Source organism: Pholis gunnellus, assembly GCF_910591455.1.
Source record: "Pholis gunnellus genome assembly, chromosome: 2".
NCBI lineage: Eukaryota > Metazoa > Chordata > Actinopteri > Perciformes > Pholidae > Pholis > Pholis gunnellus.
The window spans coordinates 11658252-11680737 of NC_136536.1; the positions used below are offsets into that span (position 1 = coordinate 11658252).

Below are 22486 nucleotides of genomic sequence, written 5' to 3' on the forward strand. Positions count from 1 at the left end.
ATAGTCACCATAATACTTACGCTGTCAGGTCTTGAGTAGTTTTTCCCTGCTATTGAAGTGGCATTTTCCCTCGCTTGGGAAAGGCTAGGGTTTCCTGGACTAAGTGGGCAAACCAGAGGATGACTAAAGATATTGAGTGCGCTTGAGGCCAGCCGTGGCCCTGCATTCCTCTACTGTCCGACTATCATTCGACTAGAAAGCACAGCCATTCTCTTAGGATCTCCCTTCATTCGTTCCATACTCATATTATTACTTCATCTGCCTTTAGCAGTTTGTTTCAGCTTTCCTCCATTTCACATACAATTCCTAAAGAGCCCCAGATTTCCATTCAGTTTCACTCATGACTACTAGGGCATCATACCCCTCTCCATATACGTGTGTGTGTTTATGTGTGTGCCAGGCAGGTTTTATCATGAATGACAGTGATTGGTAGCGTAGTCCACTCCCCCAGAGACATACTGGTGTCTCCTGTCTCCCAGACCTGAGGAGCAGCTTCATCTCACAGACACTTGTCTCTAAAAGCAATTCACATCAGGATGGGACTAAGAAGGGACCAGTCAGTGAACAGAGCAGGCACTGTGAGCTAGGGGATAAGAAAATGGAAGTGTATTTATTTGTCAGTCAAAGTTAAGGACAGCTTCTAAATGGGCATGATTAAATACGGCTCCAGATAACTGGAAAATGTGGAAAATAACGTGTGTGTGTGTGTGTGTGTGTGTGTGTGTGTAAGCATTGTCAGTTGGCGGCCCACATCTGTGGAAACATGACCCTTTAATACAGTACGTGTATGTGTCACTCTTGCCCCGATGACAACAATGCAGGGCCGTAATTGTACTCCAGCAGATCAGGTAACCTATCAGAGACCTTCCTTCATATTTAACTAGCCAGCGACAAAGCAACAGGCCATAACCTCAGTGGCAAAGGGGCTTGCAGGTGCTTTGACTAAGAACATAAACATTGTACTGAAAGAGGCCAAATCAGACTGTGTTAAGGCCTGTTGACCTGTTTATTAAGTGACACTTGCATCACATCCAGTTCGATATATTTACATGGAATAGACTCCAGGTCAAAGCCTTGTATGGGGTACGAGCTAAAAATACAAGTAATGACAAAACAATGACAGGAATAAAGTGCGACATTAATTATCGAAGCAAATGTAAAACATTCTTCAAGACGGAACCTAATTTACACATGACGTTTCGTTACTTTCCGGTCTTCTTCCATGAAGAGTAAAATAGACGATAAAGCAGGGTATGCTTTCGGTTGTGGCTAAATTGTTACTGACAGGTCGTTACCACGGTGTTGTCCAGTTTGGGAGTTGTCAATGTTTTCGTCCTTTTCGAACTTGAACCTTTTCACAGTGTGTTTTCAGTTCATGAAAGTTGATTGTAACATTTTGGTTGCCTAAAAATGTTTGCTTCTTAGCTCCACTTTCTCATGATGACAAATGCCAAAATGCCGAACTCGAGGCTTCAAAACCACTGTTCACAAACCAATGGGTGACGTCATGGTGACTTCTTATATATAGTCTATGGTTATGACAGGACTATGATCTAACCCAGGAGTTTTTAAAGTCTGAGACTGTGGGCCTCTCCTTCCAACAAAGCTTGGAAAACGCCTAAATACATACAAAAGCTCTGTCCTACGGCATTTATTGGTTGATGTCTCTGGGAAAGTGCAAAAAACTTTACATTCCCTCAAATCTACTGTATCTCTTTAACCAAATCACACACATTTAGGCTATTCTAACAATATTCTAACAATAATGTTTTTTTTTCACTTCCATTCACTGAGCCTTCTCTGAAACAGTTTGAAGCCCCCTTTGCAAACCTATGATTTAACCCAGTCTGAATGGCCAAAATCTCTGCAATATTTAAAATATTCTAATAAACATAATTTATGTGAATAGGTGTTTGGGGGTGTGCTGTAGGGTAAATTTCCCACAATGTCAGTTCTCAAGTCATTGCATAACAGTAACTAAAGTGTGGGCTAAGACACTGTATGCATGGCCGTTTTAGACACAAAGTTTTTAATTTTTTCATCAGTGAAATTTAGGCATAATAATAAACGGCATGCTTACTCGTTACACATGGTTAATGCAGCACATGGTTATTGGGAAGAACTAGTTTTGAGTTTGTTTGCACATTAGTTTAAAGCTACTGTATTCTCATCTAGTGTACATGGAATAACACGAGAGGGGTATTGGCTGTTAAAAAAGAAAAGTAGGCCCTGTGTGTTGTGGCTCACTGGTTAACAGGTATTGCAGACATTCTTGTGAAAAGACAGATTCATTGCTGTGTCTGCTGTCTTCTTCAGTGGTAACTCTAAGTCCTTGGGAGACATAATCTGGGTCATTATCTTCATTTTCAATGCAACAAATCATGTTGTATTTAATGTCTTTGGCAGATATTAGTTGAGATTTTCGCTTTCTGAAGGTTGATATGCTTTGATTCGGCACTTAAGGCGACCAGTTTGTTGGTGGCCACTTACCAACACACAGGAAATCCAGACCTGAAGTCAAAGTCAGGCACATAAATAACACAGTAACATAACGTTTGATATTTTATTCCTCACTGAATGCCAACAGAGGTGTTAGTAGCAGCACGCCTATCGTTTACATTTTGCGATGTGGCAACATGTCTTTTTACAGAGAGCAGTCTGTGGTATTTCAGTTTAACTTTCTCAGATGTGACCCCACATATCTCGTGTTCTCTCTCCTCACCAGTGTCACCAGTGTGTCCTGCCAGAAGACTCCACTCAGTTTTTATTTTGAGGTTGAGGTGTAATGACTTAAAGAAGGTATACGTAACTCAAAAATGACTTGCTAACATCAACCATAACGACAGTGATGAATAGGGAAAACAAGAGGAAAAGAAAAAAAAAAGAATCTGGAGAGGGAGAGGGAAAGAATCAAGGATAGATGGCGGGACAGGAGGAAGTTAGAAGGGAGAGAATAGAGTTGCTTGATGGATGTATAAGGCTGTGGGCTTTTTTCAGTGAGTGATGCGATGGTACGGTGCGCTGCGGTCCCTGCTGGACTGTTTTTGTTGATCTTTCCTGGTTCTCTTTGCTGATTAATGGTTCGTATAGGTAGTGAGGCGGAGGAAAGATGTGGTCTCAACCTGGTTACAGTCTGCCCTATGCTCTCCTCCCGCTGTGTTCTCACTCTCTGTCTTTCTTTCTGCCTCATTCACTTTTGCTCCCTCTGTCCATATTTTCTCTTCCTTTATACTATCTCCCTCCATTTGTCCTCTCTCCCCTCATTTTCTCGCCTACTTCTCCTTCTCTTTCTCTATCCCATCTGTTGGTACCACCGCAAGAAGGAGTGTATGTACAAATTAAACTTGGGTGAGAACTTGATGAACACATGAAGACTGTGGGGTGGTTCGCATAAGCAAATGGAAAACAGTTTCTTTTTTGGCTTACCACTAATTATTAACTTCACATTTAAACCCTGGGCTTCTTGTGAGAAGTCCTTTGCAGACCAGTTATAGTATATGACCTCATCTGAACTCGACTGACCATGGTCACCAATTTCAGACCCAACAGCATGCTCCTGGGTTCCTGGGGTGTTGCGGTTTGGGATACAGTGTGAGTAGTAAAGCGTCAGGGCCCCCAGTAAAAACATGCCACCGTCCAAAATAAAGCCCCCGCAAGTTCTTCATAGACCATGTGGAAAAGCCATAAAAATGGAGTTATAGGGGTCAGAATGGAGATGAGATATTTAATGGTTTACACAGGGAACGAGGTAAACATGTGCACAACGGAAGGAGCTGACGAACACAAGTGTGTGCACACTGCTACTTATGCATATGCACATGATAAGTTGCACATTCGTGTTGTCGTGCACACCGCGTACTGCAGTTTAAATTATGCGTTGAGTAAAAGAACATCTAAGATACATTTCATTTGTGTGATGGTTTATCCCACAGCAAGGTCTTTGGGAAGTTCGTTTGTGCTCTATCTCTCTCTATTCTTGCACATTTCGAAACTAAACTTCAAGAAAACCTGCATAAACACACAGAGAAATTAGGGGCTTCACTTGGTCTGCTGTCAGTCAGCGGATGGTTAACCAGTAAGCAGCGAGGTGCTGATAGAGATAGTAAGAGACAATACTCTCCTTTCTTTTATTCTGACCTCCTCTCTCCTCAGGGTCACCCTGCTTAGCTCAGACCACTTAACCTCTAATTTCATACACACACACACACACACACACACACACACACACACACACACACACACACACACACACACACACACACACACACACACACACACACACACACACACACACACTTACAAAGATACAGTCACACAAAGATGGAAGTACACAACACTTTTGTTTTTTGGGCTCTAATCCAGCACATTTAATTTGAAATGAATCAATGACATGATAGTTTAAAGTCCTGTTTTCAGCTTTAAAAGTATTTTGGAGATGTCATGGAGATGGTTCACTTATCACGTGACCAAAAAACCTCAGGGTTACGCTATATGGGTTGCATTTGAATTAATTCAAATTAACATGTGGGTTTTCATTCGTTCCTTTTAGTTGTTCAAAGACTGACCAGCAGAATGACAAGAAACTGTTCTTCTTGTTGATGAAGCAGAAATGAAGCTGATTTCAGACACCTACTGTACACTGCAGACCCACGATTGTTCTGCACATGTTTCCCAGAGTGACTGTTCAGTGTGGTTTGACAGGAAATGTATTCCCTGGAAACAGGATGTAGGAACTGGCGTGCGGGACTGGAAATGATCAGGAAAAATAATCAAAGAAGGAGCAAGTGTTAATGAGGGGGAACGCCTGCAGCGTCTCTTCCTCTATGCATGTGTGTGTTGTGTCCATCTCTGCTGGAGGAGGTAATGATGATGGATGGATGGAGGGAGAAAGAGGGAACGAGGCAGATGTGTGCAGTGAGGGTTAGTGTGATGGTACTCGGGGTGAGTCCCCTACATTTTCTGTGTCATGTATCCAACCTCTGGTACAATACCAAAGGCATGACATGATTGTCTTTCATGCTTTGGCAGAAAACTCATTCATTCTGTTGACAAAGATCCTTTTGTTAGTGGATCCTGGGAGTTCTGTCTGTGTTCGTGTCTGCTCCCTTGTCTTTTTTCTTTTCTTTTTTACATCTGCGCTTTCCCATGTTCCCTCTGTAGCCTGTGGGCAGACAGCTGTGTTGCCGTGGTTTTGATCCACAGATGTCTGAGTGTACAATGAGACTGTGCCCCAAACTCCACCTCGCAGCCCCTGCTGTGAGGCATTTACATCCGCTTATTATCCCCAGCCGACCCTGAGGTGATCAGACAGGTGATTATACGATTCCTGATCAGAGCTCTGACTGTTGCCTTAACCCTGGCTTTGATGACACACCTCAAATGACATCCAGACTTCAGACTCAGGACAGGGAACGTCCTTCATTTCCGTACAGATCAGCCCCGGTGTCGTCATGTCTGGCGCAGCCATCTCAGGTGGAGCGAATATCCCCAGTGCGTGCATGTGCTTGTAAATACAGTGTGTGTGTGTGTGTGTGTGTGTGTGTGTGTATGTATGTGTGTAAATGAGAGAACCCAGAATCAATGCAGAGTCTTGGAGAAGCTCGGCCCTTATTCAGAGTCGCTCTGTGAAGTGCCTTGTTCTTCCGTTTGACATTGCAACATCTCCTTGCACCTGTGCACACACACATGCGTACATACATGCCAACATGCATTAATATGAAAAAAAAATCCCACTTTGGTCTTCATGCTGTCCAAGCTCACAACCAACAGTGACCTCTTGACGTCTATTGGAAGTTTCAATTGCCTCATCTGGAAACTATGGTTCATTTAACACTACTTCTTCTCACATCTGTGCCAACAGTAAAAGCTGCTTATACACCATCTGTTAATACTGTAACATATGTATTTCATAAACTGGATTGGCCATTTTTTTATTCACCTTTTACCAATCTTTGACAAAACTGATATTAGTCAGACTGAAAGCAAAAATAACAGCAACTGGCTGTATGAACCCAGCAGTCCACATTCATTATCTTCTTTCTTCATCATATGAGGGTGTGTTGGTCTCTCTTTGATGCATATATTTAAATAAAAATAGATATTTGAATGATATAGCTAATATGGGAGACTCTCTGGTGGTCTAGCATCATCATTGAAATGAGATAGCCCTCTTTCTTTTAGTGATACAATCCAGACTTGGCCACATTAATGGCTATACAAACATGAATTAGTCAAACATTATTTCATAAATTTAGATGATTAATTTCACAGCATGGGTCTTCAAATAAATTATGTCTAATGGCTGCCTGGTGCTGTATTTATACAGGCTGGCTGGACATCATACAGCCAGCGAACTGAATAGCCCACACAGCTGTGTCTAGTGCACCGCAGCAGCCCGAGCAGACCCGAGTTCAGACATCCATACACTCCACCAGACCCACGCTTAGGATTTAACAACTTTTATGGTGGTGTTGTCTGTCAGCTGATGTGACACTCATACTTATTCTTTAAACAGAAACACAAAGAATGAGTGAAATTCATGGTGTGTGTGTTAATGTGTCCATGTGTGAAGGTCAGAGATATTTAAAGAGCCAGAGCGAGAGATGAGAGATCATATTTGAAATTATTTTCTGGTCAAACTATGACTCTACTCGCGCCCAAGTGGGTGAGTGAGAGTGCAACTGTCAGTGTGTGAGTATGCAAGTATCGGTGCATCCCCAGGCCTTTGCTGTGGTCGTTTTTAGTTCTGCCGTTTTGACTGTGGTCTACTCATATAGTCCGTGTGTTGTCTATTGCGGCCCAGAGCCGACGCTGGACCTGATACCTTTGCAGATTTGCCTGCCAGAAAAACTTTTATGATGAAATGTGAGGCAGGAAAAGGGGAGGTGAGGACAAACAGAGAAGCTGTTTTCTTTAAGCCTCTGTTTTACTTTGCTCACCAGTGTCCAGAATCCACATTTGGCTGTCATTGCAGGCATGAGAGAGGAAGTCAAGGAGAATAAGTGCGTTTATGCACTTATTCTCATTGCTGTATGCATTGCTGTACGTTTAATTGCTGTAGAAAACCGTTGAATGTATGCATGTGTATATGTACACTATATGAGTGGTTATTAGCTTGTGACTATTCGTTTAAACACATTCCACACATTACAAATAATTAGTAGTTATGCAACCACAGAATCTTGAAAACATATCAAGGTCATTTTTTAAATGATATAGTGCTGAGTGAAAGGCTGGACAGCTTAAGTGGGGTTTTGGGGGAACGATGGGCTGATATAGATGTGTTTTTAATTCATCTATTCCGAGGAACGCCTCAATGCAATCTCCAATGTTCATTTTGGATTTGAACTGGGCCGGACTGGGCAGCATTTGGCCCCTCTACTTATTTTTCCTCACCTCTCACTTTCTTACTCTTTCCCTCATACACTAAACAAAAAAAAAAAGCTGTAATAACAAAACAGGATGTGGTCCCCAGTGTCCAATTGCATAAGCAGAATCAGTACCCCAGTTGTCTTTGAGAGCGTAGGAGTTCTGCTTTGCGTGTTATCATTCTCACATGGAAACACGCAGAAATGCACACAGCTACAAAGTCATAGCTGGGAAATGTGGGCCTGTCCCAAAGACAACCTGGCTTGAGGACTTGAGGGATTTCTCACACCAACACATCACTTTGTCTCACCACAGGCCCTGCACCTTTAAACGGCAATAGGAAAACTCCTGGAGAGTATAGAGCATGGCTGGGAGGATGGAGTGTTGAAAGAGAGGTAATGGTGGCGGGTTGAAAGTGAGAGGTTTTGTTGGAAGGTGACATTGAGAAGAACAGGACTAGAGGGAAAGGAAAATTGGAGAGGAAATTGAAGGAGAAGTGAGAGGTTAATCACCTTGACTTGTTAGCTGTCTATCATCTCAGCATGTGTGCCAGCTGATAAAGCCATACAGTATTTCCTGTTACAGACCTGCTGATGGAGTCGCAGTTTGAGCCGGTGGAAGAGCAGCATGTCAGTGGTGATAATGTGCTCTGAATAATTTCCATCATATCTCTCCACCGTATTTCACTCGATTCAATTCAATATGCGTTATTGGCACGAGTGTAACAACGAAAATATTGCCAAAGGGTCAAGTAATAATGAGATTAAAAAGAAAAAGGTACAATTCATAAAATAAAGAAAATAGCAGAAAACAATGAACACTTGCTCTGTGTGTGTGTGTGTGGAAGGCTTTGGCAGTGTGTGGTGATTGAGTGAGTTTGGTGTGTGTTTTATGTATCCCTCCCCTTACTCTCACCCTAACTCCTCTCCATCCTTTCATCCCTCCCTCCTCATCTGTCCATCTCTCCCTCCTTGTTTTTCGTGAACTGTGCCTGGCAGCGGTGAGTGCTTTAAGAGGGTATTAGCAGGGTGTCTGTACAGCACTATCACAGCTTAGTGGGCCAGTGCAGGTGAGACAGCAGGGATTTCCTGTTAGGCCTCTCTGCTACATTCTTGCTAAATTGCTCCTTGCCAGGTGGGGTTGGAGGGGAAGGGGGTCTCTCCCTCTCCCTTATTCTGTCTCATACACACAGTGGCAAACACTAATGCACACGCACGCATGCGGCAACACATTGGTGCAGCACAGGATGATTTGCGTGTGCTAACATACTGTATGCACAAAAGGATTAGTGGTTCCACTAGTGTGTGTGTGTGTGTGTGTGTGTGTGTTTCCTGTGTGTGTCCTGTGTGTGCGTGTACCAGTGTGGAGTGGGGAGGACAGAGCAGGCCTCAGTATTAGTCTCTGGTTGTCTGCCAGAGGAGCAATATGAGATAAATACTTCACCATCTTACACCTGGGGGTCCCGGCCTGCTTCTAATGCTACTGCTTGAGAGGAGCCCTCTGTGTGTCTGCGGCCTGCAAGGTGCACTCTCATTTTACCCACATTCATACGGGCAGGTAGAAACTAACGCAGGCCCAACACCATGCCTCTCGATTGTGTTCTCAGTACATGTGTTACTTTCCATTTCTTTTGTTTTTACTGCCACAGTCAACAGTTTGTTGTGTTTTGTTGTTAAAGTAACAATATTGCAATGTAAACATACTACATTCGATTCATAAACTATTTTTTAAGTAAAAGTAAACGTATGTCTATAATTGCCTCATTGTATTGATCTCAGGATTGTTCTCATATATACGCTTTGAAAGATAGGGAAAACCCCTTTTTCCCAAAATGTTGAACTTCATTTGTAGGAAATATTTAGTTATATGTTAGTTATACTTTATTTATGGTATAATAGTGCATTATATTTGATATGCTCATTGTAAGTTTTTAAACTGTCAAATAAGTAACTTATGTTTCTCTGAAGTGTTGTGGAGTACAAATATGAAGTAGCAGAAAGTTGAATACTCGAGTTGTACTTTTGCACTTTAGTAAGTTTATATGTTACTTCCCACCATTGCTCCCTTCTTCCTTAAGTGACCTGTGAAATAGTTGAAAGATGAGCCGGAGAGTACAACAGAGCCTGTGCTTTAAGTGTTTTCACACGTCCCCTCTGCCTCCAAGTGAGGCTTGTTAAAACGACTGTTAACAAGACCTCCCTCACTTCTTTTCTTTATCTACAGAATGCGTGTGTGTGTCTCATGAATTCATATAAAAAACCTGCACACCTTAAAATTAAGTTCAAATGGGTTCGCTCATTGCGCCATGGCAAAAAGTGCTGGAAATGTAATCAGGTGTTGAAGAGCAACAGAGGAGCTAGTTAATGACAGCCAGCTGAGAGTGTGTATGCATGTGTGTGTGTGTGAATGTTTGTGTGCGTGGGTCACTGTAGGCGGTGCAGCAGAACACTGATAGATGTCCAATAAATAAGTTCTGGACTGAGCTCAGATATCACTCATCTCATTGCACGTGGCCAGATACGGAGGATTTTAATGTGTGAGTGTGAAGTGTGGGAGCAGTCTGATCTATGGCAGCGCTGGCCCAATCACACAGCACTCTCCACAACAGATGATGGGACAGGCTCCTTCTCTCTGCATCACTTCACAGTGGTTCATGTTATGGACAGTAGGTCCATAAAGACCTTTAACTACTTCCACATGTCAACAAGTAAATGTGTTGAGAAATGTCAGTTCCAGAAAGAAAAAAAAGTTGTATTTCTTTGTATTTTTGCAAATGTTTCTGTTTCAGTCAATCTGATCTGTTTCCTGTCTATTACAGACTACGTTCAACCTATATGCTTTCCTATCCATCTGCCTGTCTGGCTAAACTGTATGAATATTGGTTTATGTTACACACTCTGACTCTTATTTTCTCTCTGGTTGTCTGACATTCTGTCTACCTGTCTGCTAGTATAATTATATAGTTTGTGTTGTACAGCAGCTCCCTTGCCAAATCCCTATTGTTTTGTCTGTTCATGTTTCTGTCTGACTTTTTATCTGTTTATCTGAACTTCTTGTCTCGGTCTTTTCTAGGTTGACGCTCTGCGAGTGCGTCTGGAGGAGAAGGAGCAGCTCCTGACCAAGAAGACCAAGCAGCTGCAGGACCTGACCGATGAGAAGAGCACTCTGACTGGAGAGATCAGAGACATGAAGGACATGCTGGATGTCAAGGAGAGGAAGGTTAATGTCCTGCAGAAGAAGGTAAGTGAGTCCAGGGGTCGCATGTAGTGACACACCCACAAATGTTTCATGCTGCTTTCACAAAGTTAGGGAATTCTGATATAGTTGGGATTAGGGTTAGTTATACTTTACAAAGATGACTTTTATTGATTCCTTTTCCGTTCTACATTTGCCAGGAAAAACTGTTGCTCGTTGAATTAAATCACTTTTATAGGGCAACAAAGAAGTGCAGATATTCTGTCCCCACATCTGTCCCCACATCAGTTAACCGTTCCTAGTTAACCAGCCATATTGGATGTTCTGGCCACATGACCATGTCTCTGGCACTGCTAATAGACAGTGAGAGTGTTTGTTAAATGAATCACTGAATGTGTGCTTAGTAAGATCTGCTACTCACAGTTGATCACTATTCATTTTGGCTAACAAAGATACCTTCACACATGAACGTGGCCTATACCCAGACAGCACACACATCCCTCTATATATGCACACATATATACACACATCTCCTCACACACACACAAATGCTCGCATGGCATGTCACAGAGGTCTTAATGACTTTTATAAGGTTAGTTATTTAGACAGAGCCTGTGGCCACCTGTGGTGCGCATGTTGGCAATTCCTCTTTAGACCAATTACAGACACATAAAGGTCCCCTCTCAACTTCCTTGTTTCCTGTCATGTCCTCAATTAGAACTCGCTTACTCTCCTTCCAACCTCCCTCTTGCTGAGTTTAAAGAAAAAGGGCTCATAAGGTCACATGCAGTGCCATGAATCAGTGTGTATGCGTGTGGATGTGTGTGCATGAATATGTTCAAATGCATTCTAATGTCTGTGTGACCTCAGGGTGTTTCTGTGTGAGAAGCTTAAAGATGACCTTTATGTGCTCCCTGCGCTTTATTAGAGTCATTTAATAAGCTTGTTTGTAGCAGATAAATTGAGCCCCTCTGTTTTTCGACAGTTCACGGCCAAAGAAATATAGCCGGCACTTTCTTTTTTGGATGCATTTTGTGGGAAGTTTAAAATTATACTCACTATTTGTGATATATGAATACATAGCTGTGTGCAGTTGCACTATTTTACTCCAAGCCTTTGTTGCCAGTTTCATTCCTACAGGCTCAGTTAGATATATTAGGATGGATGATGACAAAGCAGATATTTGGTTTATGCTGCCTGACATGATAGCTGCATGGTTTCTCCGTCTTTTTTGCAGAAAGCCTCCCTCTTCCTCTGCATCCATGTGTTTTTCTCCTACTTTTCTCTCTAGTACACCTTGCTCTCCTCACACATACTCCCAATCATCATGCCTCGGAATGCTCATTTTCTTTCGGAATGATAGCCAACCCTCAATAACCGATCATTAACTGTTAACCGATAAGATCAGTGCCTTGCATGCAGAGGTGCTGTGGTTGAAGTGCCCAACAAGCCGCCCAGCTGCAACGAAAACCAGATGAGTTAACAGGTTGTGCAAAACAGGCAGCCGAGTCCCCAGTTCACACATAGCTGAGAACGTAGCAGTGCAGTGTGTGTCCAGTTTGCCTGTGAATTAATGCTTCAACTCCTCAAGACCCAAGCAAAGTTTCCATATCTTGATTAAAATGAAAAGGGTTAGCCCTGAAGTCAGCAACGACTCTCTGGATCAGGCTCACTTAAGGTGGGCTGACCTTTAAGGTGGACCAGCTATTCTCCTTTTAGCTTTTTTAAAGAAAGTGTTTAACAGATAGCAGTTTGATGTAATGATGGTCACCAACAATATTTAGACTTGTAATAAATAAAACATAAAACAGAATATGGGAATATGGAAGAACCAGGCCAAGTATTTTACTCTGTGAAGTGACAGGTGTTTCATTCCATTAACCACACTGTATACACGAACCACAATCTGATTAGTTTTGCAAACTTCCTATTTGCCAACATTCCCCGGGGGCTATAACTTACAGTGCTGTGTCACATGGGAAAAGCAGGAGTGGAGCTAGGAGTCAAATCTAGTTTCCTTTCTGGGCTTCATACTCTCTAAGTTACTGCTGGCTTATTATAAAATACACGGACAAGCTCTGTGTGTGTTTGAAGTCTTCGCAGGTAGCATGAAGTCCTCCCCAAACACAAACCTAAATGCCAAGGATGTATTTCCAAACTAAAGGGGGACAGCATGTTCTTTAGCAAAGACAATGATCCTGCATCCAGCAAACCAAATGTCTTGAGGCCGCCCTGAATATGTAGCTCAGTTTAGTAGCTGAATTTACCTTTGCAGTTATCAAATTTTGGCTTTGCTGTCGACATACTAATTAATAATTTTGGCATTTTTTAAAGGCTGGTAGAAGTGTATTGTGGTGACAAAACCATGTGACTTAATGAAGTTGCACTATAGTGTATGCACATTGTGTGGTGATCTATCTGTTGACCATCAAGTAGGTGAGCTACAGTAGAATTGCACCATATCACATCACATTGATGCCTTGATCTCAACTTAACTGAAATTAAGAATTAGTCTTGCTCACAATTCTACTGATTATTGACAGGCAATTTTGCTGTTTTAAGATGGTTGTTTGGTGTCATGTAATACTGTCCAGACCAAAATATCAATAATTATATATCTTTTGGAATGTGTACACTTTTTTGGCTGTGATTTCCCTCTAACCTCCTAAAAATGATTTCTTAGGATTTATTTTAAGAGTCAAAAGAACTTGTTGGACTTGAATCAGTGGAAAAACAGAACAGACTTTTATTGATTGTATACACATACAGTAAAACTAAATGTCATCGACAATGACACTTGTGAAGTCTCATTGGACTTGTGTATCTTTGATATTTACTTTTTCTTGGTGCAGCTGCAGTCGCCCTGTTCATCCTTGCAGGGCCAAACGGATACAAAGCAGGAAGATGAATTGCTTGACATGTTGACAGTACTGGTTGTAATGGCCTTTGTGATCGGTGTCATTCGCTGTTTCATTGATGCAGTTTTCTTCTGCATCTTGTCTGCCTCTTTTCTGTCTGTCTTTTTTTGAATGTAGGCGTCTTTTTCAGTGTTAAAAGCCTTTCTCCTTTTAAATGCTTCCTTAAGTTCTTCATTGAAGGTTTCTCTTTCTTTTTCTATGTTCTCCTTCTCCAACTGGGAAGCATCTCTCATCTTCTGGATGCCTGTCTTTTCTTTAATGTAGGCCTCTCTCGCCATGGCCATCTCTTTCTTTTTCTATCTTGAAGGACACCCTGTCATCAGCCATAGCATCATCTTCCGCATCAAATGTCCTCCTTTTCATACGTTGGACCCTGAATTCTTTGTTGAAGGTTTCTCTTTCTTTTTCTATGTTCTCCTTCTCCAGCTGGAAACAATCTCTCATCCTCTGGATGTCTGACTTTTCTTGAATGTAGGCCTCTCGCTCTATGATCATCTCTTTCTTGTCAATCTTGAAGACTAAAGTTTCAGCTTTACTTTGTCATGAGCATGATAACATATTAATGTAAAGAGTTGTGGAGGATTACAGCATCCTGCACCCAGAGATATTGGAGAGATACAGATACAGAATGACTCAAAACTTCGAGGTGATGACTATTTAAAAAACATAGAGTCAGGGGCTCCCGGTAGCCAAATGGTTAAGGTGCATACCACATTACTGCAATGTCTAAGGCTCAATTTCAGCTGCGGACCTTTGTTTCATTTTATACTCTTATCTGAATACTATCAGCTTTCCAGTAAAGGTAAAATGCCAAGAAATACCTTAACAAGTAGTTATACAACAGCAAGGCACTGAAGTGTTGTTCACCTCCTTGTGATCCTCAGTCACACAATTTGGATTGTGAATTGCAGGAACAAATCCATCTGTGAACATACTGTCAACAGTTTTTATAGAGATTCTTTCTTTAGTAGACAGTAGTTCCAATAAAAACTGTTGAGGTCTGTGAATTGCCCAGAGTATGCACGGCATTGTTTCTGGAGGAAGATGTTGCTGTAGATTCTTAAAATGGCTTTTTTGAATTTCGTGAGCACCACAAATGAAATGTATCTCATCCATTCACTTCTGTGGTATATGGGTGGTACCAGATAACCTGGCCAAATAATACAGATCTATGTCTGTATTGCTATAGATATTTGGGTGAACTATCCCTGTAACATGTTTTGACTAATCCTTCATTGTTAATATTTTCTTTGTGTTGGGGGCCAGTTTTCAAGGACACAATAATTAACAAATCTATATACAAGTATACAAGTATTCAAGTATACAAGGGGAAAGACAGGAATGTAGAGTTCAAGCTTAACTTGTTTCCTTCCTGGTTTCAGACTATATAAGTCATTGGATCCCAATTGTAAAAAACATGTTATGTTATAACTGACTCTGTGTGTTTGAAGTCTTCCCAGGATAAAGCTGTCTCTCACACTTCCTGTATCTAAATATCACAGGTATATTTTCCTCAATTTAGGGGGACGTCTTTTATATTACAAAACATTCCAGAAACAGAAAAGCAGTTGAGGATCAGCTGAGTGTGGGTCAGCAGAGAAACATATGAAAGTTAATTGAATATGAACATATGTTGTTTCTTACATGACACAATGGGATGAGGTTTAGCCTAGATTAGATCATTTAAAGATTCCATTGAGTGTCTGTCCTCCAACTCATAAAATTATCAGCTCTGAATGAGTCAACTAAACACAGTTCATAGGGCCCCCCGTGATGAAAAGAGTCAATATCTAAACCAGACACACACGCACACAAAACGTGTCATCCTCCTGGACAGCTTTGAGGGATAAGATGATGCATCTGTGTTTTTACAAGCTCTCTGTCTTCACTGCAAACGGGTCAGAATTCCCCTCCACACAGACTGTTCGTGTTGATGACACAGGCTGATGACAGATCAACTGGTGTGACATAATGTGTTTTCACTTTCGTGTGTGTGAATGTGTGTGTGTGTGTGTGCAAACTTGCTCTCTTTCCGGACATAAGGAATTGACATTTGGAAAATTAAGAGCAACAACAGTCTGTTGGATTTTTATGTAGGTGTAATACAAAATGGAAATATCTTTCTACCGTGGTCCTGTGTTGTTTTGGTTTTCAGTATAATGTTTTCTTTTCACTGTACTGACTTTTTATTTATTTTACTTTTAAGTCGTGATTAAAAGAGCTTGCTTTCTTATAGCTTTAGTCACCTTTAACACGTTTAGAGGTTTCTACTAAGTATTTTAAAGACTTTATATACATACAAATTAGAGTACTTCAGTGAAACCACACGTATATTTGTTGGACTTCTCTCACTTTGAAGTTGAACCCTCATTTCTGTTTCTGTTTTAATTTGTGTTTCTAAAAAAATAAATAGAAATCTACCAATGTATTAAGGTGCTGGGGGACTCCACTCAAAAGCAACCAATACAGTTTTTACACTCTGTCAGTCATTTTCAAAGGTAACAGATGCAGCAGAGACAGATTTCCTAATGTGCTCTGGCTACTTCTTAAAACTATAATGTTTTAAGAAGAAATGAGTTAACATGTTGCTATGATGTTGTTGATTCGTGTTAATTTCAGTCAGCAGTCCTTGTATGTTAAATATGTAGGTAGAATGAGGGTTAAAGGTCAGCTGATTTTGAAGTGTGGAACTACTGAATGGTAAAGTGCCCTTCTTTAGCCCCTCGGCAATCAATTCTTTAATATAGCCAGTGACACTCTGGAGAAATGACTCCCAGGCTAGGGGGCAGATGAGTCACAGATTGACCAGACTTTTGAAATGATTGTAGTGCACCACTGCAGAGACTATCTTAATTTGCAACATATATCACTCACTGGTGCCCTTTTTTCTGTCTCGGGAGAGTACGAGGATTTTAATCCTTTCCTAGAGGCCTCTCCATGGACAGTCACCCTGACTTATATCATGGTCCCATGATGTCATTGCTGTAGTTTGAGCCCTACATTGATCCTAATAGTTAGAGGCTGAATTTAACAAAAAAATAATGAGGTCTTTAAATGAAAAACGAAAAAATGCATATGCTAGGTTTGTGCCGGCATTTTCCGTCTTACGTATCACAATCAGAACAGTGGGAGCTCTGTTCGAGCCCTTGGTCTACGAGACCATGACCAATGCATAATGATGCATTTATTTATTTATTTTCTTCATTTTCAGTCGCTTTTTTCTTCTTCTTCTTTCGCTGCGGGGGTAGGGGTGTGGGAGGTACACACGCAGAGCCGGTTGTGGTGTGGTTTTGGCATACATGTGTTATTCATGTTCAAACATTGTGGTCGTCTCAATCCATATTCATGCTTTTAAAAAGGCTGGCTGTGTGCATGGAAGTATACTATCCCCTATCATGTTCTCTCCCTATAGCAACCACAGACAGGGAGATTTGATTACGTCTGCTTGGGCCACATCGGGCATATGTGTGCATGTTTGTGTGTGTGTGTGTGTGTGTCTATACAGAAGGATGCCCTGTACACAAGGGTCTCTGTTCGTTATAACAGTGTCTAGCAGGTATCCCCTAGACTTTCTCAGGGGAACCCAGCTCTGTTTCAGAGCACCCTCTCCCAGACTCTTTCAGCACTTGCTCTAGCCTGGTGTCATCAGCACGGCGAGGCCTTTGATTGTGAAGAAAAGTAGAGAGAGAGTGATATAGAGATAAATAGAGATGTTCCCTGGCCTTCAACATTTCCTGTTTCCTCCCTCCCCCACTTTGATCTCTCTCTGTGGAGCACTTGCTCTTCTGTCCGTCCATTTTTCAGAATTTTGTGAGTTTTCATTGTTCTTGAAAATCACTCCATTTCATGTCCCTTGTTGAATTAACGCATGCATACCGTCTAATGACCGTTTTCTGTTAACGTCCTAATAATTTGAGAAGACTACCCATGCAGACTTATTGACGCTATTGACTTATTGACGCTGTTTTTCCAATAAACCTCTCTTTTCTCTCCTTCTTCCCACATGTTTTACACTCTTCCCCAAAACAACACTGGCACTTTTGAGTTTGATGCAAATGGATATTGAGGGGAAGTGCTGCATGTTGATAGAAAGTCAAATATTGACTCATTGGCACAGTGTTTATTATGTGTATGTGTGTACAAACAAAGCATTGCTTTCTACATTTTGTGCAGATGTGTATGTCAGACGATGATCTCTTTCTCCAATGAATCTACTTTCTGAAACACTTATATATTATTAAGTACCGTACAAAGGTCGGAATAACAAAAACTGTTACAAGTTTGCATCGAATGCTCGGTCAGATTCTTAGTCTTGTTTATTTAATCTTTGGTCAGATATTTCCGGATATGAATCAGGAAACCGCTCATTTTAGACATTTTTTGTGCATTATCCATCCAAGTTGTACTGCTACTTCGGTTTAGACAACATTATCTGCAAAAATGCATTGGGAAGTGTGGCCCATTTTGATAAATGAAACAAGGGTTGTTGTATAAAATACTGGTTTATATTCCTCAAACTGAAGTATTGAACAAAGTATGAGTTACTGAAACTCAAGTACATCTTATTGGCTCTTGTTTTGAAAAATTCCAAAAGATACCCAGCCCTAACAAATGATATTACTACTAATAATGTTATAAAGTAGAGGTTCATAGCTTGAATTTAAAGACTTATCATCTATAATGTTTATTGCATGAAGCTGTCACCTGACTTTGCAGAATCGAAACAGTGAATGCCATACCTAACCTAAATACACTGTAGGGCAGACTGTCAGTGTTCCAGTTGAGTGATTGTGTGTGTGTAACAGCTGTATTTCTCAGAGATCCTATAACTCTCTACTGTATGTGTACGATTCTGTGTGAGCGTGTGTGTGATCTTGATAGATCTTGTGATGGGGCCACCAATGCCTTTCATCCTAATGGATTCCATCTGACCAATCACAGCGCAGGGACATGGTTACAGATAAGCCCGTCGGAGCTAGGGAGGTTCCGGTAAACAGCCCGTGATAGGCCCCCCTGTATCCCCCTTCTGCTCCTATCAGCAATCAGCCGGGGTTAATGGTGAGAGCTTGAGGCTAGCTGATTGGAGCCAGGCTACACATCAGTCAAGACAAACCCAGTGTCAGGCCATATGTCAGGCTCCAGCTATTCAAGTCCGTCTTCTTCCTGACCACAACATGTGCACTGCAGTTGAAGAAATCATGGCGACACTCCCACTTGATGAAGAACCTAAACCTGACTGTGTCCTGATGATGACACCACTCATAGCTCAGGCTGACGTGTTTCCACCTAACCTGTTGGCAGTCAAGTGTTAGTATATCATACTCTTAAGATCTGAGGCAGGCACTTCAGTTTCTGTCTGAAGTGGGTCACAGTTTCACCCTCTGTCTCTCAGTTGAACTGTGTGACTGCATGGTATATTTGACCTGTCTGACCAGATCACTGTAAAGTGTGCCGGGGTCAGAAGCTACAGGTTAACACACACACACACACACACACACGCACACACACAAACACACACGCACACATACACACAGCTGCTGTGGTCCCCGCCGGGTGGCCACATGTAATTTCTTTTTCCTTTCTTTTTCTCTTTCTTCCTCTCTCTGTTTCTTTCTTTCTCTCTCTCTCTCTCTCTTTCTCTCGGTCTCTCACTCTCTTTCTATCTCCCTCTCTTTTAGATCAAAGACCTCCCATTCCCTCTCTCCAAAGAGGAGAAAAGGAAAAGAATTAATACTAATGGTGCTGGGAGCAAAGGAATGAAGCGTCAGGGTAATTACCCAGCAATCACTGCAGCATTCCGCAGCTGAGGGGGGCATAGATAGGGTCTTGATCCTAAAGAGCATGGACGTGGATCAACTTGGCCGGCAAACACACAGACACACTCACACTCACGTACAGCTCAGCTTGCACAAGTGCAATCTGTCTTCATTGAACAGCTCTGGGGTCTGCAGGAGTCTCGTTTTGCTCTGTGGTCGACCAGGAGAAATCACAATGAAACAACACTTGCTTCGTCTTTCTCACTGTTTCCCTATCATTCTCTGTGTGCATATCTGCATCTGTGTGTGTGTGTTGTGTGTGTAAGTGTACATATGTGTGCCTTAATGTGTCTGTGCGTTGGTGTCTATTTGATATGTATGAATGCAGTGGAGGGTCTCTGTGTGAATTACTTTCTGGAGGAATGTGTGGGTAGAGGGGGAGGACGTCTGCTTGTCATATGTGTAAGTGCTATATACAGCCCCCATCGGCTGAACTTGCCTTACATTCATGATAATAATCATAGTCTGATTGTGTGTGTGTGTGTGTGTGTGTGTGTGTGTGTGTGTGTATTCCTCAGAGAGCAGTACTATATGTTCAGAATAATCCACATGTTACAACGGACGTACAGAATTAGACAAGGGGATATGGTTTCCTGTTGGTGTATGTGAGTGCATATGCAAATGTATTTAAACGCATACACAAACGGTAGGCCTATTTATCAAGCTACTTAAGTGTTTATGTTTCACAAAGTTTCTATAGTCTTTTGTTTGAGTTTTATAGACATTGGACTCAAGTTTTTTTGATAAAAGGGGAAAATAAACTTTAATAAGCTTTTTTTCCAACCAGTTATTGTACTCGGTCCTAAAAGAGGCGGTAATTGTTAAATGCAAACGATTTTCACTTTTTAGGAAGTGTTTCTAATGAGGCAGTTGTGTGAGTAAAATAATTCTCACTTTCTGAGTAGCTTGTTGTTTTTACCAAACTCAATCTGTGTGACTTAGGTAAGGGCTTCTTTCCTGGTTATCGACAGCACAGGCGTTATGAGCGACCGACCGTTGAGATAGGCTGTGAATGTGACTGTAATGTGCTTTAACCAACACACAATGTTAAAATAATTCAATAAACCTTTGCTTCCTTATCACATTTCTGATGATAGCAGCTGTACTCATCGGTTCAGGAAATCTTATCTGCAACTCCTTGGCCGCTTCCTAAAGTTTTGTCAGTTATTTGCTTTTTGTTTTCAAGTTAATGTCATGCAACTGTTGTTTCAAATCTTTCAATGGAATTATATGAACGCAATCTGTAATTTATTGTTAATTTATAACCTTTGTTAAGTAGAAAAGTCAGCACTTTGACTACTAAATCATTTGTGTGTATTCCTTCTGATCTCTTTTAGACTTATTCAATATTATTTACAACTTACATTAAGACTCTCTGTGGGTGTTCTGCTTTAACTCATTCAGGCTGGTATCATCCAGCGTTCATAGCTACTTTGCTTTATTTGATGTTTCTGAGGTTGTGCCAAAGTTATCGATTTATAACTAAGGTCATTTCCAATTTAGGAATGATTGGGATTCATCCTTGTATGCATGCTGACAAAATACAGGAAAGCTGCTAGTTTGTAAAAGTATACAAGTAAATTGTAACACAGTTATGAATATTAATAGATGAGGCTTATCATGTGTATTCATCTCTGTACGCTCGTTTTTCTGTATTCATAAGGTGTGTGCATGTTTACACGCATGTGCGCCTGCATTCAAATGAGAGCGTCTGTGGATGTGTGTGTTGTTGATGGACACAGAGCACCTTTGTGTTTCTAAACAGGCGCATGTGGTTAGAAGCAGAGTGAATGTTGGGGCAATGGAGAGGAAGCTGCTTTGAGAGTCACGGGCGAAATTGTTGTAATTGTAGTAATACCCTTAGAAAATGTTGTCTCTTTCGTTCGCTCCTAGTTCCACCTCAACAAACCTTTTTTTGCTGTAGGATAGGCAACACTATGTGCCTCTGCCTCTTAGAAAAGTGTGGATGATTTCAGAACCTGAGCATGGTGCTTCTTGACCCTCCCTTCTCTTCCTCCCTCTCTCGGGCACAACTCGTCTTATGAAGTCATTTTGCTCCGTCGTTCTGGTTGATAACAGATGAGTAATGACTCCTCGAGCAAAGCAGCATGACATCAGGAAGGTCATTCGAGGGGAAAAGGGGAGAGGTGTCATTTTCTGCTTTAGGGGTCTCTGTGTCACGTTGTCCCCTTTTGTACATTCCCAGTCAGTCGGCTCAACGGTCTATAGAGATCTGGTAGGGACTTCACAGCTATGAGTAAATGCTGGCAGTTCTCTTCCAGTAGCTAAGTCCATTTATGCTTTTTGACAAGCTGCTATTCTCATTCAAGAACATTTATAATGGGGGTAGTGTGTAGAAGGTAGTGTGTAGAAGGATTGTCTTCCTCAATCCTGGGACTAGAGAGGACAGTGCCTCCTCTGTTTTACAGTGTATCCTCTGTTGCTCTGTAAAGACAACATTTTTCATTTTAAATTAACTCTGGAGTTGTCACAAGTGGATAAATGGGCCTGCTGCAGAAATCTGCCACATGGGGGCGCCAGCTTACACAGTATCAGCGTTTCCTCAGTCTTCCAGTGTGGCCTGTGCTGCTCTTCTTCACAGGCAGTGAGGCGTTGGTGGTGGGACAGGGGTTAAATGAAGTGCACACCCTCCTCACTCTGCAAAGGTCACTATCTTCCCTGAACTTCAAGACCACACTGTGTTTCTCTTTGAAGAACCACATCTGAGCGCTCGAGCAGTAGGAAGTCCTTTATTAATCTGGGAATCAACAAGCTCTGAAGGCAGGAGATGGGAACAGTATGCAGGTGCACATGTTTGAGTATACTGTAATCCACTCATACACAGTTTGATATGTACATGCTTTATTTGGATTGTATTATGTGATTGTGGAGTACTTGAAATGACATTTCCAGTATGTCTTTCCTCGTGTTTCTGTCCGACTGTGACCTAGATTTCTCTGGGGAAGTACACACTGTGTTACTACATATTGTTCAGTTTGTGGTTATTGCATGCATGCACATGCGTACCATAACAGTGCCAGGATCTTTGGGATTTACAACTGTCTCTGTCATATTTTCAGAGGCGATGACAAGCGCAGAGAAATGAGTTGCCTTTCGGAAAGGGCGACCAATTATTGTTTGGTATTTTTATTGGTCCAAAAGAGTTTTAAAAATACAAACGATTGTATT

General features: G+C 41.5%; 1 protein-coding gene across 1 annotated transcript in view; it reads left to right on the forward strand.

The window, feature by feature from the left end:
• The window catches only part of LOC306703824 (ERC protein 2), a gene marked incomplete at its 5' end in the record, with an annotated part of 136073 nt that overhangs the window by 17002 nt on the left and 96585 nt on the right, over positions 1 to 22486 (forward strand). Inside the window, one exon of the mRNA XM_079169935.1 lies at positions 10441 to 10608. Within this exon, the coding sequence (XP_079026061.1) occupies positions 10441 to 10608 (168 nt within the window). The remainder of the gene's footprint in view (positions 1 to 10440; positions 10609 to 22486) is intronic.